This window comes from Thalassophryne amazonica, chromosome 21 (assembly GCF_902500255.1).
Source record: "Thalassophryne amazonica chromosome 21, fThaAma1.1, whole genome shotgun sequence".
In the NCBI taxonomy this organism is placed as follows: domain Eukaryota; kingdom Metazoa; phylum Chordata; class Actinopteri; order Batrachoidiformes; family Batrachoididae; genus Thalassophryne; species Thalassophryne amazonica.
In genome coordinates this window covers 17940661-17956502 of record NC_047123.1, presented here as the reverse complement: position 1 = coordinate 17956502, position 15842 = coordinate 17940661, and the positions used below count along the sequence as shown (strand labels likewise).

Genomic DNA, 15842 nt, shown 5'->3' with positions numbered 1-15842 from the left:
TGACAGAAAATACAGAGGAAGAATGGCAAGTATGAACACGATTATCTGTGGTCCAAGCAGAGCTTGACTGAGACAGAATAAATTCAAGGAGAATACGTATTATTGAGCACTCAAAATGTTACTGTGTGCACAAGGCATAGTTAGCTCCCCTGTTCATTTCGGTGTACCATGCGCACCTGATATGTATCTGCACCAAACTGAGTGAAGGACATTATTATGTATTTGTGTGGATAATAACAAAAACAGAAACATTTATTTAGTCCATAATAAGGGGAGGTGATGGTCTAGTGGTTAAGGTGTTGGGCTTGAGTCCAGAAGATCATGGGTTCAAATCCCCACCTGACTGGAAAATCACTAAGGGCCCTTGGGCAAGGCCTTTAATCCCCTGTTGCTCCCGGTGTGCAGTGAGCGCCTTGTATGGCAGCACCCTGACATCGGGGTGAATGTGAGGCATAACTGTAAAGCGCTTTGAGCGTCTGATACAGATGGAAAAGTGCTATATAAATGCAGTCCATTTACCATTTACCATAATAGATTTGGTACATAGTTGATAGTTTATTATGTATTTGTGTGGATAATAACAAAAATAGAAACACATTTATTTAGTCCAGAATACATTTTATTATATAGTTGATAAGTTTATTATGTATTTGTGTTGATAATAACAAAAACAGAAACACATTTATTTAGTCCATAATAGATTTTGGTACATAGTTGATAGTTTATTATGTATTTGTGTGGATAATAACAAAAATAGAAACACATTTATTTAGTCCAGAATCGATTTTGGTACATAGTTGATAGTTTATTATGTATTTGTGTGGATAATAACAAAAACAGATACACATTTATTTAGTCCAGAATAGATTTTGGTACATAGTTGATAAGTTTATTATGTATTTGTGTGGATAATAACAAAAATAGAAACACATTTACTTAGTCCAGAATAGATTGTGGTACATATTTGATAGTATGCTGACCACTGAAGTTCCTTCCCATTGTGTATAAAGAACCAGTTTTTCGCTGCTAGAGCCCATTTTCTACCATCTGTATGGTTATCAGACTATCAGGTCTCTGCGCCTAAACCTGTGGGTGATCTACCCAAAAGGCAGCAGGCTCAGAATTACTTTCTTTGGCAAAGTCTTAACAAACCCAAAGAGGTACAGTCTGGCCTGTGAACTCACCACCTAGTTAGTCCAAGGCCTAGGAAGGAGCACCCTGTATGAAGACAGACTAAAATAAGCTTGTACGCCTGTGGCAGTGAGCCATTCAACACTCACCAAATATTAAATCTTAAACATGAACAAAAACATGAAAGTACTCTCTGGGAAAGACTTTGTTTGGGCCCTTGTGTATCACTGTATTTTTTTATTTTGTCAGAACGCAGAATGAAATGAAATGAACCATTGCTCAATCCATAGAAGAGTGGAAGCAAACAGTCAATCATATAATTGCATGACTGTCTGTGTCAACTCAATCGGGTAGAGCTAGTGTGGAGAACAAAAACTGTAAAGTTAAAAAAAAAAAAAAAAAAAAATCACAAGTAGATCACAAGTAGAACCTTGTGTCAAATTATTCCAAATAAATAAATTAGAACTCCCTTCAGCATTATATTACCATAATTTGAAAGACAGAGACAACCTAACACCTCCATGGACAAAATGGCCCAAAGCTAAAATCAGGAATTGCTCGTTATTTTCATGAAAAACATCAACTTTGACCAAAAACAAACTTTGGTTGGCTGAATAATTTAAATCCAAAATTTGTTTTGCAGCAATGAAGGGTTACAAAAATCTGAGTAGTGTTTGAATTTTGTCATTTTTGGTGGTTTCCTAGGTGACACTTTAGTTAATGACAGTATCCCATTAGTACCAAGAAAAATTTGTGTCTTGCAAATAATGAAAACTGCACATTCAGCAAGTCCTGAGATGAGGCAATTACATTGGTTGACTGACGGCCTACACTGCCAATCAGGATCCAGTGTGGCGCCGTAGTCTGGTGGGTGTGGTCTTGCGCAACACCAATACACCCAACCAGATCTGATAGTTCTGGAGACACAGATGAAGGCTTAGACAGTGCACAGGGCATCGCCTAATGTCAACCTTACGGTAAGTGTAAGATGCCAAATAACTGAAACAAAGCCTAAAGAATTTATGTTTGTCCAGATGAGACAGAAGTAAATTTGCATGGCTCAGGTGGGGTCTGGCATGTATGGCATGAATGTGGCTAGGGCTACCACAGTCCTGACAGTGAAGCTTGGAGGTGGGAGTGTGAAGACATGGGGCAAAAGTATTGGACAGATTAAATTTAGAACCGGCACCAAAAATCCATGGATATACCAAAATACTCACATTGAGTGAAGTGAGGGAGCATGCATAGGCCACATGACCCTATATCCACCACCCTAGGTACTGGATGGACCACCCAGGCAGAAAACTGATCCATCCCCACATCTCAAAAGTAACCATCTAGGTGTTGTAGTCAGATCAAACATGGCCACCCCATTAGCCTTGGGGTCCTCAACACTGAGGTACCTGCGTGCTGGATCATACCCAGAGAAATGCACATGTGCCAAAATGCCATAGCTGATATTCCCTCTTAAGGCAAGTTATACTCCTCATCCCAGTCTCCCAAAGTGACTGTCTGACACAGTTGATCCAAGGATCCTCCAAAGAGACCTGGTAACCAAACACTGAGCTGTCACCTTAGGCCACTGGCTAGGTCCAAGTCTCACAACCACACAATAAGACAGGAATCACCAAGACCCCGAAGTCTTGGACCTTCACCAAAAGCCCCTCTTCAGTGAGCTCATGACTTTGTAAATTCATCTCTCAATCTCAAGGCAGAGGACCCGAGACATGAACAAAAATACCAAAAAACTGATGACTCGCACTCTCCAGAAGTCTGTCAGAAGAGGAGTAACCCAGCACAATAACAACCCAAAGCACATTGCCTGATTCAAAACGATTTTTTAAAGAGAATAAAAAAATTTAAAATGGACAAGCATGTTATCGACTTGAATCCACAAGAACACCATTGGGGTATTTTAAAGAAAAAAGTAGGGCGACACAACCCCTCCAGCAAAGGGCAGCAGAATAAAGAGAAGAATGGTCCACATTTCTCCAAAAATATCGACAACATCGGTCTCTATGAGGGTGGAGTCAGTCATCAAAAATAAAGGTGGACATAAGAAGTCATGCAAAATAAAAGCTTTGAATTGAAAAGGGGTACTGACAATTGCTGCATTGGTTAAAAAAAAAACAAACTGTGGGACTGTATTGATTACTTAAGCAGAGTCAGTACTGCCAACATGGCAACGTCCAAATATGGGCTTCAAAGCAGCTCTATAGAGACGTCCCACAAGGTTTGTGCAGCATATACGCTCAACGGCCACTTTATTAGGTACACCTGTTCCATCACTTGGCACCACAGATGGCTAATCAGCCAATCACTCAGCAGCAACTCAATGCTCGACATGTGAAGGCGACTTGCTGAAGTTCAAACGGAGCATCAGAATGGGAAGAAAGGGGATTTAACTTTGAATGTGGCACGGTTGCTGGTGCCAGACAGGCTGGTCTGAGTAATTCAGAAACTGCTGCTGGGATTTTCACGCATAACCAACTCTATCGTGTCCATACGGACCAACATCTCTGAGGAATGTTTCCAACACCTTGTTGAATCTATAGCACGAAGAATTAAGGCAGTTCTGAAGGCAAAAAAGGTGTACTACAAGGTGTACCGAATAAAGTGGCGGGTGAGTGTACACTGTCTATCGTTTGACTGTGAAGAGGAGCTACATGTTGCCGCTAACAGATGCTGTTGACTGCTTTCGGAGAGCCATAAAAAACAGCGTGCCGTTAAATTTGGATGAAGCTGGAGATGGTGGGAGATGGCAACGCTGGAAATATTTCTTTTTGAAAACTGTTGTTTGAAATATTTTCATGTGTGCGGTCACGTGGAAATAACACAAACACCACCAGGATGCGCTACAACAGAAACCTCAACCACTATTTGAAATCAGAAGTACGTCACAGAACACAAGATGCTGGAGACACACGGGCCTTCGTCACACGCTTTTGGAAGTGATGAGCATGAAACGTTACGGTGGAACCCAAAGCTGCTAAACTGGCCCATAAAGTGTTTTGACGGTAATTACAGAGGGAATTCACACTTTGCTTTCACTGCACGAGCTCAAAGGAGCAAATCTGGCATAACCCAAAAAACTAAAACACCCTGCGTTCTCGAATGACAAGCATCAAAAGTGGCGTAGGCAGCGAGGTCATGGTGACGTATAGTGTTGATGTCATGCACGTGTGTGTGTGCGTGCACCTACCTGACCAGTGTTCCCGTGGAGGCCCCGGAGCGGGTCGGTGCAGGTGTTACTGAGGGCAGGAAGACGGTCTCCCAGCCACTGGGGGCGTAGCGCCAGTTGTGCGACTCTAGGATGAGCGTGCGCTGGGTGCCGTACGCGATCATGAAACAGTAGACGACGTGGTGGAGCTGGCAGCCGTAGCCACAGCCTTTGTTGATGTTGCACACCAGCTTCCTCGCCTTGCTGCAGTCTGGGGGGTTCTAGGAGGGCGAGAGGGGGACCGGTTCAACACTTCTTTATTGCTTGACCTTCACCTGACACCTCTTAAAGCTTTGCGCTCTGACTTGTAATAACACGTGGTCGATATTGTTTTCTTTGTTTTCTCTTTCGGGTCTGTCTTACACGCTTCACTATAATTTTGTGACACCTACTCGCTCTCTTTCTCAATTCATCATCCAGTCATTGCCTCTGGTGGTATGATTTTATCCTCCCAATTCCTTTCTCTTACCTTCTTTCCATCCCATTTTCTCATTAACAACCCTGTTGGCCAGTGCAGGTTCATAAGTATTTGGACTGTTTTGCAATTTTACCTGTGTACACCACAATGGGGCTGAAGTGAAACAGTCACAATGTGAATGTCAGTAAGTAACTGGGCAAACTAAATGTAGCAATTACTTTGAACTAGCGAGGGGATCCACGGGCTCTAGATTGGGTAGTGTTTATAAATAAAGGGAGCTTAAAGAGCTTTAAAAAGCTGACATTTTTCAAGGTTGGCAATAATTGTGCAAAGTTTCTATAATGATTTTAACTGAAAGTGGGCAAATTAACCCTCTGGGGTCCGAGAGCATTTTTTTTTGGAGAGTCCACTCACCTGGCAGAATGTTTTATTATTGCTGTTAAAACTTCACCCTGCATCCCACAATCAAGTGGTGTGCCTCTTTTTTTTCAGGACAACCTGTACTTTCAGAATATATATGCTATAGTGGTGTTTTAAAAGTGTAATAAAGGTTTCCAATGAGAAATAAGAAAGGAAAAAATAAAGCGGAAATAATTTTCACACATTCAAAACACACAGCAAACTATAATAAACAACTATTTTGACACTTTATAAAGGTCATTTGGGCTCTTGTACAAAAGAATGTACAAAAAGATTCTAACAATAAACACAAATGCACATTTTTACCAATATATACAAAATGGTCTATGCGTTTTGTTTGTCTTTATGCCACATCTCAAAGCAATTTCTGTCTGCTATTACACAAAGGCCTAAATCACAAACTTTACTTCCATGGAGTTTGACTCCCTCTTGGAATGTGTTCCTGCACTGTAAACAACCTATCTTCACAGTTTGAGGCCCTGTTAACACCCCCCCACCCCAATTCATATGCACAACGCTGCGCTTTTACACATGGAGCCAGCAGCCAGAGGACTAATCAACAGCATTCATATTCACAAAAGTAACTCGGTTGTTGCTCCTAACAATCTTTGGCCTACCATGTGAGACTGCTCTGCCCTACGATAGGATATTGGAAATACATGTGATGGTGGACACTCACCTTGCACACGTCATCACACAGATTCTATGAGGAGCACAAACATGATGGACGGCTGGCTCAAAAGTCCGCAGAGTTAACTTTTCAGCAAAAAAAGTAAGTTTCTATCTCATAACATTAAAAAGTTATTTATAATTTAGTAAAACTTGTACTCTGCCATCATATACGATGGCGTTGGCCCGGGAGGGTTAAATAAGAAAATTTGTGAATAATTACCTCCGCCAAGGAGGTTATGTTTTCGATCGCGTTTGTTTGTTTGTCTGTCTGTCTGTCAGCAGGATAACTCAAAAGTTTTGAATGAATTTGATTAAATTTTGTGGATGTGGTTGGAAATGACAACAGGAACAAGTGATTAAATTTTAGTGGTGATCCGGATCACGATCCAGATCCTGATGCTAACGTGCTAGCATGTCTATGGCATTTTCAATGTTAAAAGTTAGCATTAAGCAGTTGCAGCTGTCATCACGTTCGGGTGCATTTGTTTTCAAATTGTAATATTTCTATTATTCTATTATATATTAATAATCTAATGATTATTATATACAATTTTAGTGAAAGAGACAAAAAGAAATAGATCGCTGTGCCAAGGAGGGAATCTCTTTAGGGTCAGTGACCCTATGGCCTTGTTTAGAGAAGTGCTTCATAAATGTTAAAAAATTCATATATTTGCAGTTTAGATGAATAATAAATTGAATTTTGTCTCTTATTTGTTTTTGTCTATAAGCACATGCAATATCAATATCAGTGCTCAGACGACAGTAGCTTCTGGAAAAGGTGCAAGTTGCAATAAACTGTGATGCCAAGTGCTAAGGATACATGCTATCCAGTTACAGCAGATGAAACTTTTTTTTACTACTGAGCAAACATCATTGTTAGACTTTTTTAGGTTCAATGATTTCACGGCATGTAGATGTTATGGCGTCAGTGACCCCATGGCCTTGGCGGAGGTTTGCACTCTCTGAGTGCTTCTAGTTGTATTTATTATTTGGCTCATTTAGTTCATGACATGTTTTACAACTGGAAAGGTTAAGATGTTTCCTTTGTTCAGGGACTGATTAATGGTGATATTAACGTTCACTGCTCACTCGTGTTACCTAATATCTATAATTTCTCCGTAAATATTAGTCTTACGAAGTTGCATCACCATTATACAGCTTCATAGTCAAGTGGAACAGAAATGACTTTTCTTAAACTGAGGAAATTTCAGGAAACATTTGCCAGAAGGCACACAGAAGACCCAAACCCAGATCTGACCTGATTTCTTTTATTTAAATCTCCACCATGAAGCTATGACCAGTGGTGCAGCAGACCAAAATTACACTGTGCAGAGTTGCCTCAGTCACAAACACAGAAGCCTTTACCTCCTTCAGAGTCATCAGACTTAGTGGCTTCCTTCACTAGTCTCCTTCATACATGGTTTTTGAGATAGTTCATGCCATATATTTGCTAAACCCTCTGGAAAAAAAGCTCAAAGAAAAAAAGCACACTTCATTCGCGTCTTGATGGTGGTATTTCAGCTCCACTGGGTCCCTCCTCTGCACATGCCCAAACCATCTCAATCTCACCTCTCTGACTTTGTCTCCAAACCGTCCCACCTGAGCTGTCCCTCTGATATGTTCATTCCTAATCCTGTCCATTCTCATCACTCCCAAAGAGAATCTCAACATCTTCAGCTCTGCCACCTCCAGCTCTGCCTCCTGTCTTTTTGTTAGTGCCACCGTCTCTAAACCATACAACATAGGTGGTCTCACTACTGTTTTGTAAACTTTCCCTTCCCTCTTGCTGATATTCTTCGGTCGCAAATCACTCCTGCCACTTTTCTCCACCCACTCCACCCTGCCTGCACTCTCTTCTTCACCTCTTTACCACACTCTCCATTACTTTGAACAGTTGACCCCAAATATTTAAACTCATCTACTTTCACCACTTCTACTCCTTGTAACTGCACTATTCCACTGGGCTCCCTCTCATTCACACACATGTACTCAGTCTTGCTTCTACTGACTTTCATTCCCCTTCTCTCCAAAACATATCTCCACTTCTCCAGACTAGACTCAACTTGCTCTCTACTCTCACTACAGATCACAATGTCATCTGCAAACATCATAGTCCATGGGGACTCCTGTCTGATCTCATCCGTCAACCTGTCCATCACCACTGCAAACAAGAAAGGACTCAGAGCTGATCCTTGGTGTAATCCCACCTCCACCTTGAATAAGTCTGTCATTCCGACTGCGCATCCCACCGCTGTCACACTATTCTTGTACATGTCCTGCACTACCCTAACATACTTCTCTGCCACTCCAGACTTCCTCATACAATACCACAACATCTTCTCTTGGCACCCTATCATAAGCTTTTTCTAAGTCCACAAACACACAATGTAACTCTTTCTGTCCAACTCTGTACTTCTCCAACAGTATTCTCAGAGCAAACATTGCATCTGTAGTGCTCTTTCTCAGCATGAAACCATATTGCTGCTCACAGAGTTTCACCTGTTTTATAAGCCTAGCTTCTACTACTCTTTCCCATAACTTCATGCTGTGGCTGATCAGCTTTATGCCTCTGTAGTTACTGCAGCTCTGCACATCGCCACCAAGTTATAAAATTTGGCAGCCAGAGTACACTTTTGTTGGTGCAAAAGTAAACTTGCACAAAAAGAACTCGGAAAAGGCAATTTCACAGAACTGCCTTTGTCCCTTAACAGTACACAGGTTTCCAATAACCATCAAAATTGGGCAATTTGAAGTAGTGAATCAAAAATATGCTTAACGGAAATATCTCATCTCATCTTCAACTGCTTATCCGGAATTGGGTTGTTGTCATGCTCGGCCCCGGCTTGGGGTTTAGGTCTTAGCCTTTGCCGTATTTCCTTTGTGATTTTCTGGTTTTGCTTTTGATTAGTTCATACTTTATCATGTAAGTCTCAGTTTGGTTCTATTTATTGTTTTGCTTTGTTTACTATTTAGTCAGTGGTTTCTTTCAGCACCTCATCATTTAGTTTGCAGTCATTCAGTTATTTGTTGCTTTTCCTTGTGTTCCTTCTGTTTATCACATTTGTTGCATAATGCTTAGTCACAGGTTTTTGTTATTTTTTTAATCTTCAGTGTTGCTCATCAGATTATGTTCCATTTGTTGTTTATTGCATTATTCAGTAGTCACCGGCTTTGTTTTCTGTTCATTACTTATTCTCTGTTTAACCAAAAGTTTGTTTTTCCAGTTTTATTATATTCACTTTCTGTACCAGTCATAGCAGTTCCATTCTAGCTTTAATCATTAGTTTACTTGTTTTCCCCTTTTTGACTTCTTAGGTTAGGTTTGCCCCTTTTGTTTTGCTCACATTATCTGAGCATGTCATGTTTCTAACAGTTAGTTTTTCTGTCACTCACTTCTCTTGCTTTGCACCGCTTTGTTTTGCCCTCCCGCACTCTCTTGCCTTTCTTCCCTCTTCTTTGTTCACTAAACCACACCTCTTTCCAGAACCTCCCCTCCACACCTGCTTCATATCAATCTGATTAGTTTGCTCCTTATTAAAACCCTCACAGTTCCACAGCTCACTGCCCGATTGGTGACTCTGTGCACTTTCTTGCCTCTCGTTCTTGTCCTGTTTGCTCTTGTATATTTTTTGACCTTGCTTGTGTACTCCGACCTCGCCTGGCCGTTACCCAGAACTCAGCTTGTTTTTTTGACTCTGCCTTTGTTTGCCTGTTTTGTTCCTTGACGCCGTGTGTACGAACCCTGCCTGGTTCATGGACAAAGTCTCAGCCTGCACCATGTCTGCTACCTCTGCCTGTAAGCTTGCCCTCTTGTGTACTGAACCCCATACTTGTGTAACAGGTAAGCATTTTATCAATCAAAATCAGCCATGCCTGTGAGTCTGCATTGGCCTCCACCTGTTACCTGTGTCAAGCCACCTCACGCCCTGACAGTTGTGGGGGCAACAGCTCCAGTAGGGGACCCCAAACTTCCCTCCTGAGGAAACGCATTTCGGCCATTTGTACCCACCATCTAGTTCTTACGGTCATGACCGAACTCTCATGACCATAGGTGAGAGTACGAACAAAGACTGACCAGTAGATCTAGCGCTTCGCCTTTCGTCACAACCGTACGGTAAAGCGAATGCAATACAGTCCCTGCTGCTCTGATTCTCCGGCCAATCTCACGCTCCACTGTCCCCTCACTTGTGAACAAGATCCTGAGGTACTTGAACTCCTTCACTTAACTGAAACATTTTTTTTAAATGCTCATATGGGTGGTTTTAAGTGATTTAAATAAGACTTATTTTGAAAAACAGCAATGGAAACACACCGTGACTCAGTCCCGGATAAGTGGTTGAAGTTGAGTGAGTGAGTGAGCAATGGAAACACTTTTCCACTATTACAGGTCACGACATTCTAAAATACACAAAGTTGTATTTGTGCATGGCGTAAGAAATGGAGCGCTTGTTAAATTATATAAAAGATGACACTGTGGCAACACTGGATGGAAAAAACCATCCAGGACTGACAATATTTAGCTGGACTTACCATTCTGTTACCATGTTGAGTGGATTAACAGTTCATGCAAGAGCCTCACAAAAAAGACAGTTATCGTGAGAACACAAAACCCAGCAGTCACATTCCATTACTTAATGGAAATGCTGTCACATTCTGTTTTGTCAACATTTTAAAAATATCGCAAAACTTTTGTGCAAATCTGGAATGGAAACCCAGCTTGTGATACGCCAGTAAATGAAAAGCCATTAACAAAATGAAAACGTGATTATTTATTTAAAAATTTAGAAAAGCCTACCGTGTGTAGAATTTGGGTTTTTTTTATTATTCTCTCCCCTCAGCCCCAACCAGTCCCAGCAGAAGACTGCCCCTCCCTGAGCCTGGTTCTGCTGGAGGTTTCTTCCTGTTAAAAGGGATTTTTTTCCTTCCCACTGTCGCCAAGTGCTTGCTCACAGGGGGTCGTTTTGACCGTTGGGGTTTTTCTGTAATTATTGTATGGCTTTTGCCTTACAATATAAAGCGGCTTAGGGCAACTGTTTGTTGTGATTTGGCGCTATATAAATAAAATTGATTTGATTTGATTTATTAGCAGAAATGGAATACACGAGGGGCGATTGAGAAGTTCTGAGCATGACCCAGATAAAGTAGGGCATCTTTTGCACTCTGAGAAACCAACATTTGTTGAGAATGTGTGAAATTTTGACTCACTGGGTGCAATGTTGAGAAATGTTGATTTCTAAGAATGCAAAAAAAAAAAAAAAAAAAAAAAAAAAAAAAAAAAATCCAAGATCCAAGAGAGCCACGCCCTGCGCACACACTGTTTACTGTTTGCTAGTGCAGGCTATCAAGCTTGGGAGCCATCATTTTTGTTCAATGAAAGAGTATACATATTGCTTATAACAACAAAAGGCATTGCACATGACTCCCCATCAATCGAAAACAGGAAGTGAAGCAAAATTGTGAACATCAAGCGCATAACGCAATCTACAACCTGACCACAAGATAATGCTAAATCCTACAGCTAGTAGCTTTAATTGCAGCACTTGGCTAACTGTGTTATAGCCACCGCTGTTTATGGCTAAAAGTTAACAGTTACACATGCATATTTTTAAAACCTTGTAAATAAACCACTTCAGCGTACAATAGGTATATTTTTTGTTTTATTTCATTGACTGTGTTAAAGTCCATCTCATTCACCACACTTTGTGAGTGTGAATTTTTTGCTGTGTCATCCTTCATTCTATCTATACAATCAATGTGTCTACTATTAAATTACGACAACAGGAACAAAAATTGTAAGAACACAAATCTTCATAGTTCCAGCTTTATACTTTGGCACACCGACAAGGTTTGAGGTCTACATGCAGTAGTTTCACTAAATCCCGCGTATGATGTGCGCTAACATCATGTAGCAAAAAACTGCAGCAGCATCTTGACAAAAATACTCGCTGAAGGCTTGTTTTCTGTCAATAGAGCTCAGCTTTGGAACCACAAGCACTACACGAGTTTGATACGTGGCATGAGGCGAGCGTGAAGGCCGCCGCTGGATGCCTGGCTCCTAATGATGAGGCCGGAATGACTCTGAACTACTGAGAGAAACCGTTCAACCATAATGACAGCAGATGCGCACACAAAGGCAGCTTACAAGTACCGCTCTGTATCGCGGGTCAAGTGCCGGTTTAGATAGCGAGCTTTTTGCTGCGGAGTGGTTCAGCTGACGGAGGCCACAGAGATGTTGTTTATCTAAGAAATATGGCTGAGCTGAGAATATAGGAGGGAAGGTATTATAATTAGCTGCTGTGACATCCAAGTCCAAAAACGACTTGAAAGAGAGCTGCATGCTGTGGTTTTACATTAGCAAGAATTGAGAAGAAAGCAGACCTGCGGTGCACAGGATGGACAGTGTTTTACATTTACACAAGCAGTAAAAGTCATCTTGGAAGTACTTGTGGGTAGTAAGCACATGGGCGGCTCTCCTTCTTCAATTGTCTTCATGTTGACATGCATTTTCTTAAAGCTACAGTGTGTAGGATTTAGTGTCATCTAGTGGTGATGTTGCAGATTACATTATGCCATCAATGAGCTTGTTTCCCTTGATGCTTTCATTGTCTGGGTGGGAAAATTTATATTTATATATATCTCTGTGTGTGTGTGTCCCACCATCTTGGAGTTACAAAACAAGCTAAGGCTAACAGGCCAACCTTGGTTCAGGAGCTACAAAGCACATTTTTGCAGACTGTGTGATGGTTTTCATCAAGGGCTTCAGTGCCGGTGTTAAAAATTATGACCCACATATTGCCTCAGTAACAATGGAGTTGCCAAGCTCTCGACATCTGCTAATTACTGCCAGCGGTACTAATAAACAAATTAAACCATACTAAAATTATACTCAATGGAAATAGTGCAGCGGTAATTTCTCAGATGGTTCATTAGTACAATTAATCACAAAGCAAGCCATATGATATTATCATATTGTTGTCCTAGAACTCTTTAAAACATGACAGTTTGCCTTACCTTAGCCAAGCTGTTCTCGCTGTCCCATACAGTCCAAACAAGTTTAATATTAAGATTATTCCCTCTATTTATTCAAGCTCTTATGACGGTTATTGCTATCTTGTGGCTATAGATAGTAAAGCAGTATGTTTTTCCATACATAAGTCGCAAGACCACCGAAACAAGTTAATACAACAGGACCTGTAGTATGGAAAAATATGATAAATCACATTTTGCATTCTTCTTGTTTCAAATAATAAGTAGAATGTAAATACGGATGCTGTTGATAAATGCTTCAACAAACAATTACAGTGTCAAAAACTGGCTTCAGAATGAACAATTTAAAAGAGAGAATTAAAAATTTTCACAGGGGAAAATGTGGTTGCCCCCCGGCCAATTTGAATGAATAAAAATTTGCAAACGATTAGAGCCGCTTGTGCAAGCTGGGAAGAACTGGCTCTGATTGTGGTTTGTGGTGAGTTACTGGCCATGAAACTGCAAATAAAACACAAGTGAAGTTGGCAAAATAGCTCACATAAAATTACTGGCACAACTACCTTGAAAGACGAGTGAAAACAGTTTGAAGACAAGGCAACGATGGAGCCAATATCACCCGGGGGGTTGATTTCTTCAAAGAAAGTGCAGCGCTGGGCAGCCTTTTAATGATTTAACGATTGAGATGCATGTTTGTTTCATAAAGTTTGATTCAGTAGTTTTGTCCTACTAATGCTGTCTGCGATGACTATGAACAAAAACATCAGACAGCATGTGGAAAATCGTCTAACTCTTGCAGGACTAGTACACAACTCACAATCCTGGAAGATTTCAGGTGACTGTGCACACGAATGTGCACCTGGATGGAGATGCAATAAATGTGTTTGAATGGAAACATCTCTGTGGTGAGGGATAATAATACCGTGTTGCATTGAAAGTTAGTGTCTAATTTTCTGGACATTATGTATTTCCTTAATTCTGTGGGGTAAGTCTTTAACATCTATAGTACTTGGGGTTTGTTGAACTCTACTTTATGATATACACAGTACACAATCAGTAGAAAGTAAGGTGTAGGGTACAAGGAGGTTGCATTTACTGTCCTATTTCGTCATGGGTGTGCTGTGGGCAGAACATGAAATAAACCCATCAGGGTGCCATGTTTCATTGTCTTTAAGAAGCATAGTGCAGCAGATAAGTGAATATGTACAGAGGGATCCTTGAAATGGTGATGCAAGCACCAAATTTAGCACGCATACTCCTTAGACATTACTCTTTTAAAAATACAGAGTAGCCACATGAACTTTCAATAGGGGCCAAGTAAGGATCAATTGAAGTATTACAAAATTTAAAAATGCTGCAGTCATATTGAAAGGTATTCTATATTATTTGTCTGATCATAAAGATTCCAAAAAGGTATAGTTTGGACTATCTGTGAATGAATGTTCTGGAGTTATGGGGTAAAAACGGCAAAAATGCTGAGAGAGGTCAATTTCAGTTTGTACAGGGGGCATTCTTGCTGTTTTTATCCCATAACTCCAGAACATTCATTCACAGATAGTCCAAGCTATACCTTTTGGAATCTTTATGATCAGACAAATAATATGGTATAGGTTTCAATATGATTGGAGCATCTTTTAATTTTGACTCCTGTGTAATTATTTAACTAACCCCTACTTGGCTACCTATTTAAAGTTCATGTGGCTACTCAGCATTTTTAAAAGAGTAATGTCTAAGGAGTATGTGTGCCAAATTTGGTGCTTGCATCACCATTTGAACCTTTTTTTCAGTTATCCGCTGCACCAGGTTTACCAACAACTACGGTCAGGCAGTTGGATGATTCCATTGTCCATTGCTAGTGGCTGAACGGCAACATGATGTTACAGAAAAATACATTTATTGTGATAAGTTATCAGCAGTAGCTGGAATCCTGTTGCTTGTACACACAGCAGTTGGCCTACTTTATTATAACATATAATTACATTTTAGAACATTCAAGATATTGTCAGTGGTGCTCAACACAGACTACTACAGACGACAGGAAGTAATCCTTCACAATTCTTTATTTGTATTGGAAAACAAAATTCATCTTTTTCAGAACTTTTATTTTAAAGGTCTGTATTTCCCCAGTGGGCATGGACTTCTGGTTGAGTCACATGTCGATACTGCAACCCAACTCTAGACCTGTTAAATGGTTGGCTGTTTGCATGTCACTCGTTCCAAGCTACGTTATGTTATCAAAAACTGCCACTGGCTGTTTAGGAGTGAGGGAGGGCGCAAGTTTGGGGTGTGTTCATGGAAATCGAACTTGATGCATTTACCTGGCAGTGCCAGATGAAGCATATCAGTGAAACCATAGAATGTTCTCGTGCAGTTTTCTGATTGATGTTGATTGTGCATCGCGATACATATCGCGGTTGTTTTGTCACCCAGGCTTTGCATTAAATATCATTATGCAGTTTCCAAGAATATCAAAATTTTCTCTATTGTCTTACGAACTACAGTCGTACCCAACTGAGAATCCTAGTAAGTTTGACCTATGTCATAAGATCAGAGGAACACAAGTACAAATTAAATGACCACACATTCCAACAGTCCCTTTCCACACCGGGAAGAGAATTAATAATCCTACATGGTGCAAAACGGTTCATTATTCTTGGCGCAACTGAACCACGTGCTTGCTAGCGTTACCTCCTCTGATACAGTAGTTAAACACCTGGCTGGATATCTGCACAAAACGTGCCTATGAGTTGTGTATCTACTGTGCTCATACCATTTAAATGTCACATATGCTCCCTTTTGGCTCATTTCAATTGCCCCAAAAGCGTTTATAAGTGTCGTTTAATTTTGGAAGTTAAGGACAGTAGTTGAATCTTTCACACGGCAAAAACAAACAAATGATGATTCAGTCAAATATTCAGGCTTGTCCTGGTTCAAAATGAATTGCAGTACAGTTCGCTCATAATTAGTGACGCCTTAAAGATTTTTTTTCTTTATTAT

At 40.5% G+C, this 15842-nt stretch overlaps 1 protein-coding gene across 1 annotated transcript in view; it reads right to left on the bottom strand.

The window, feature by feature from the left end:
* Positions 1–15842, bottom strand: part of fut8b (fucosyltransferase 8b (alpha (1,6) fucosyltransferase)) — a 255849-nt gene that overhangs the window by 34721 nt on the left and 205286 nt on the right. The window contains 2 exon segments of the mRNA XM_034161646.1: positions 4334–4343; positions 4345–4572. Coding sequence (XP_034017537.1) covers positions 4334–4343; positions 4345–4572 — 238 coding nt within the window.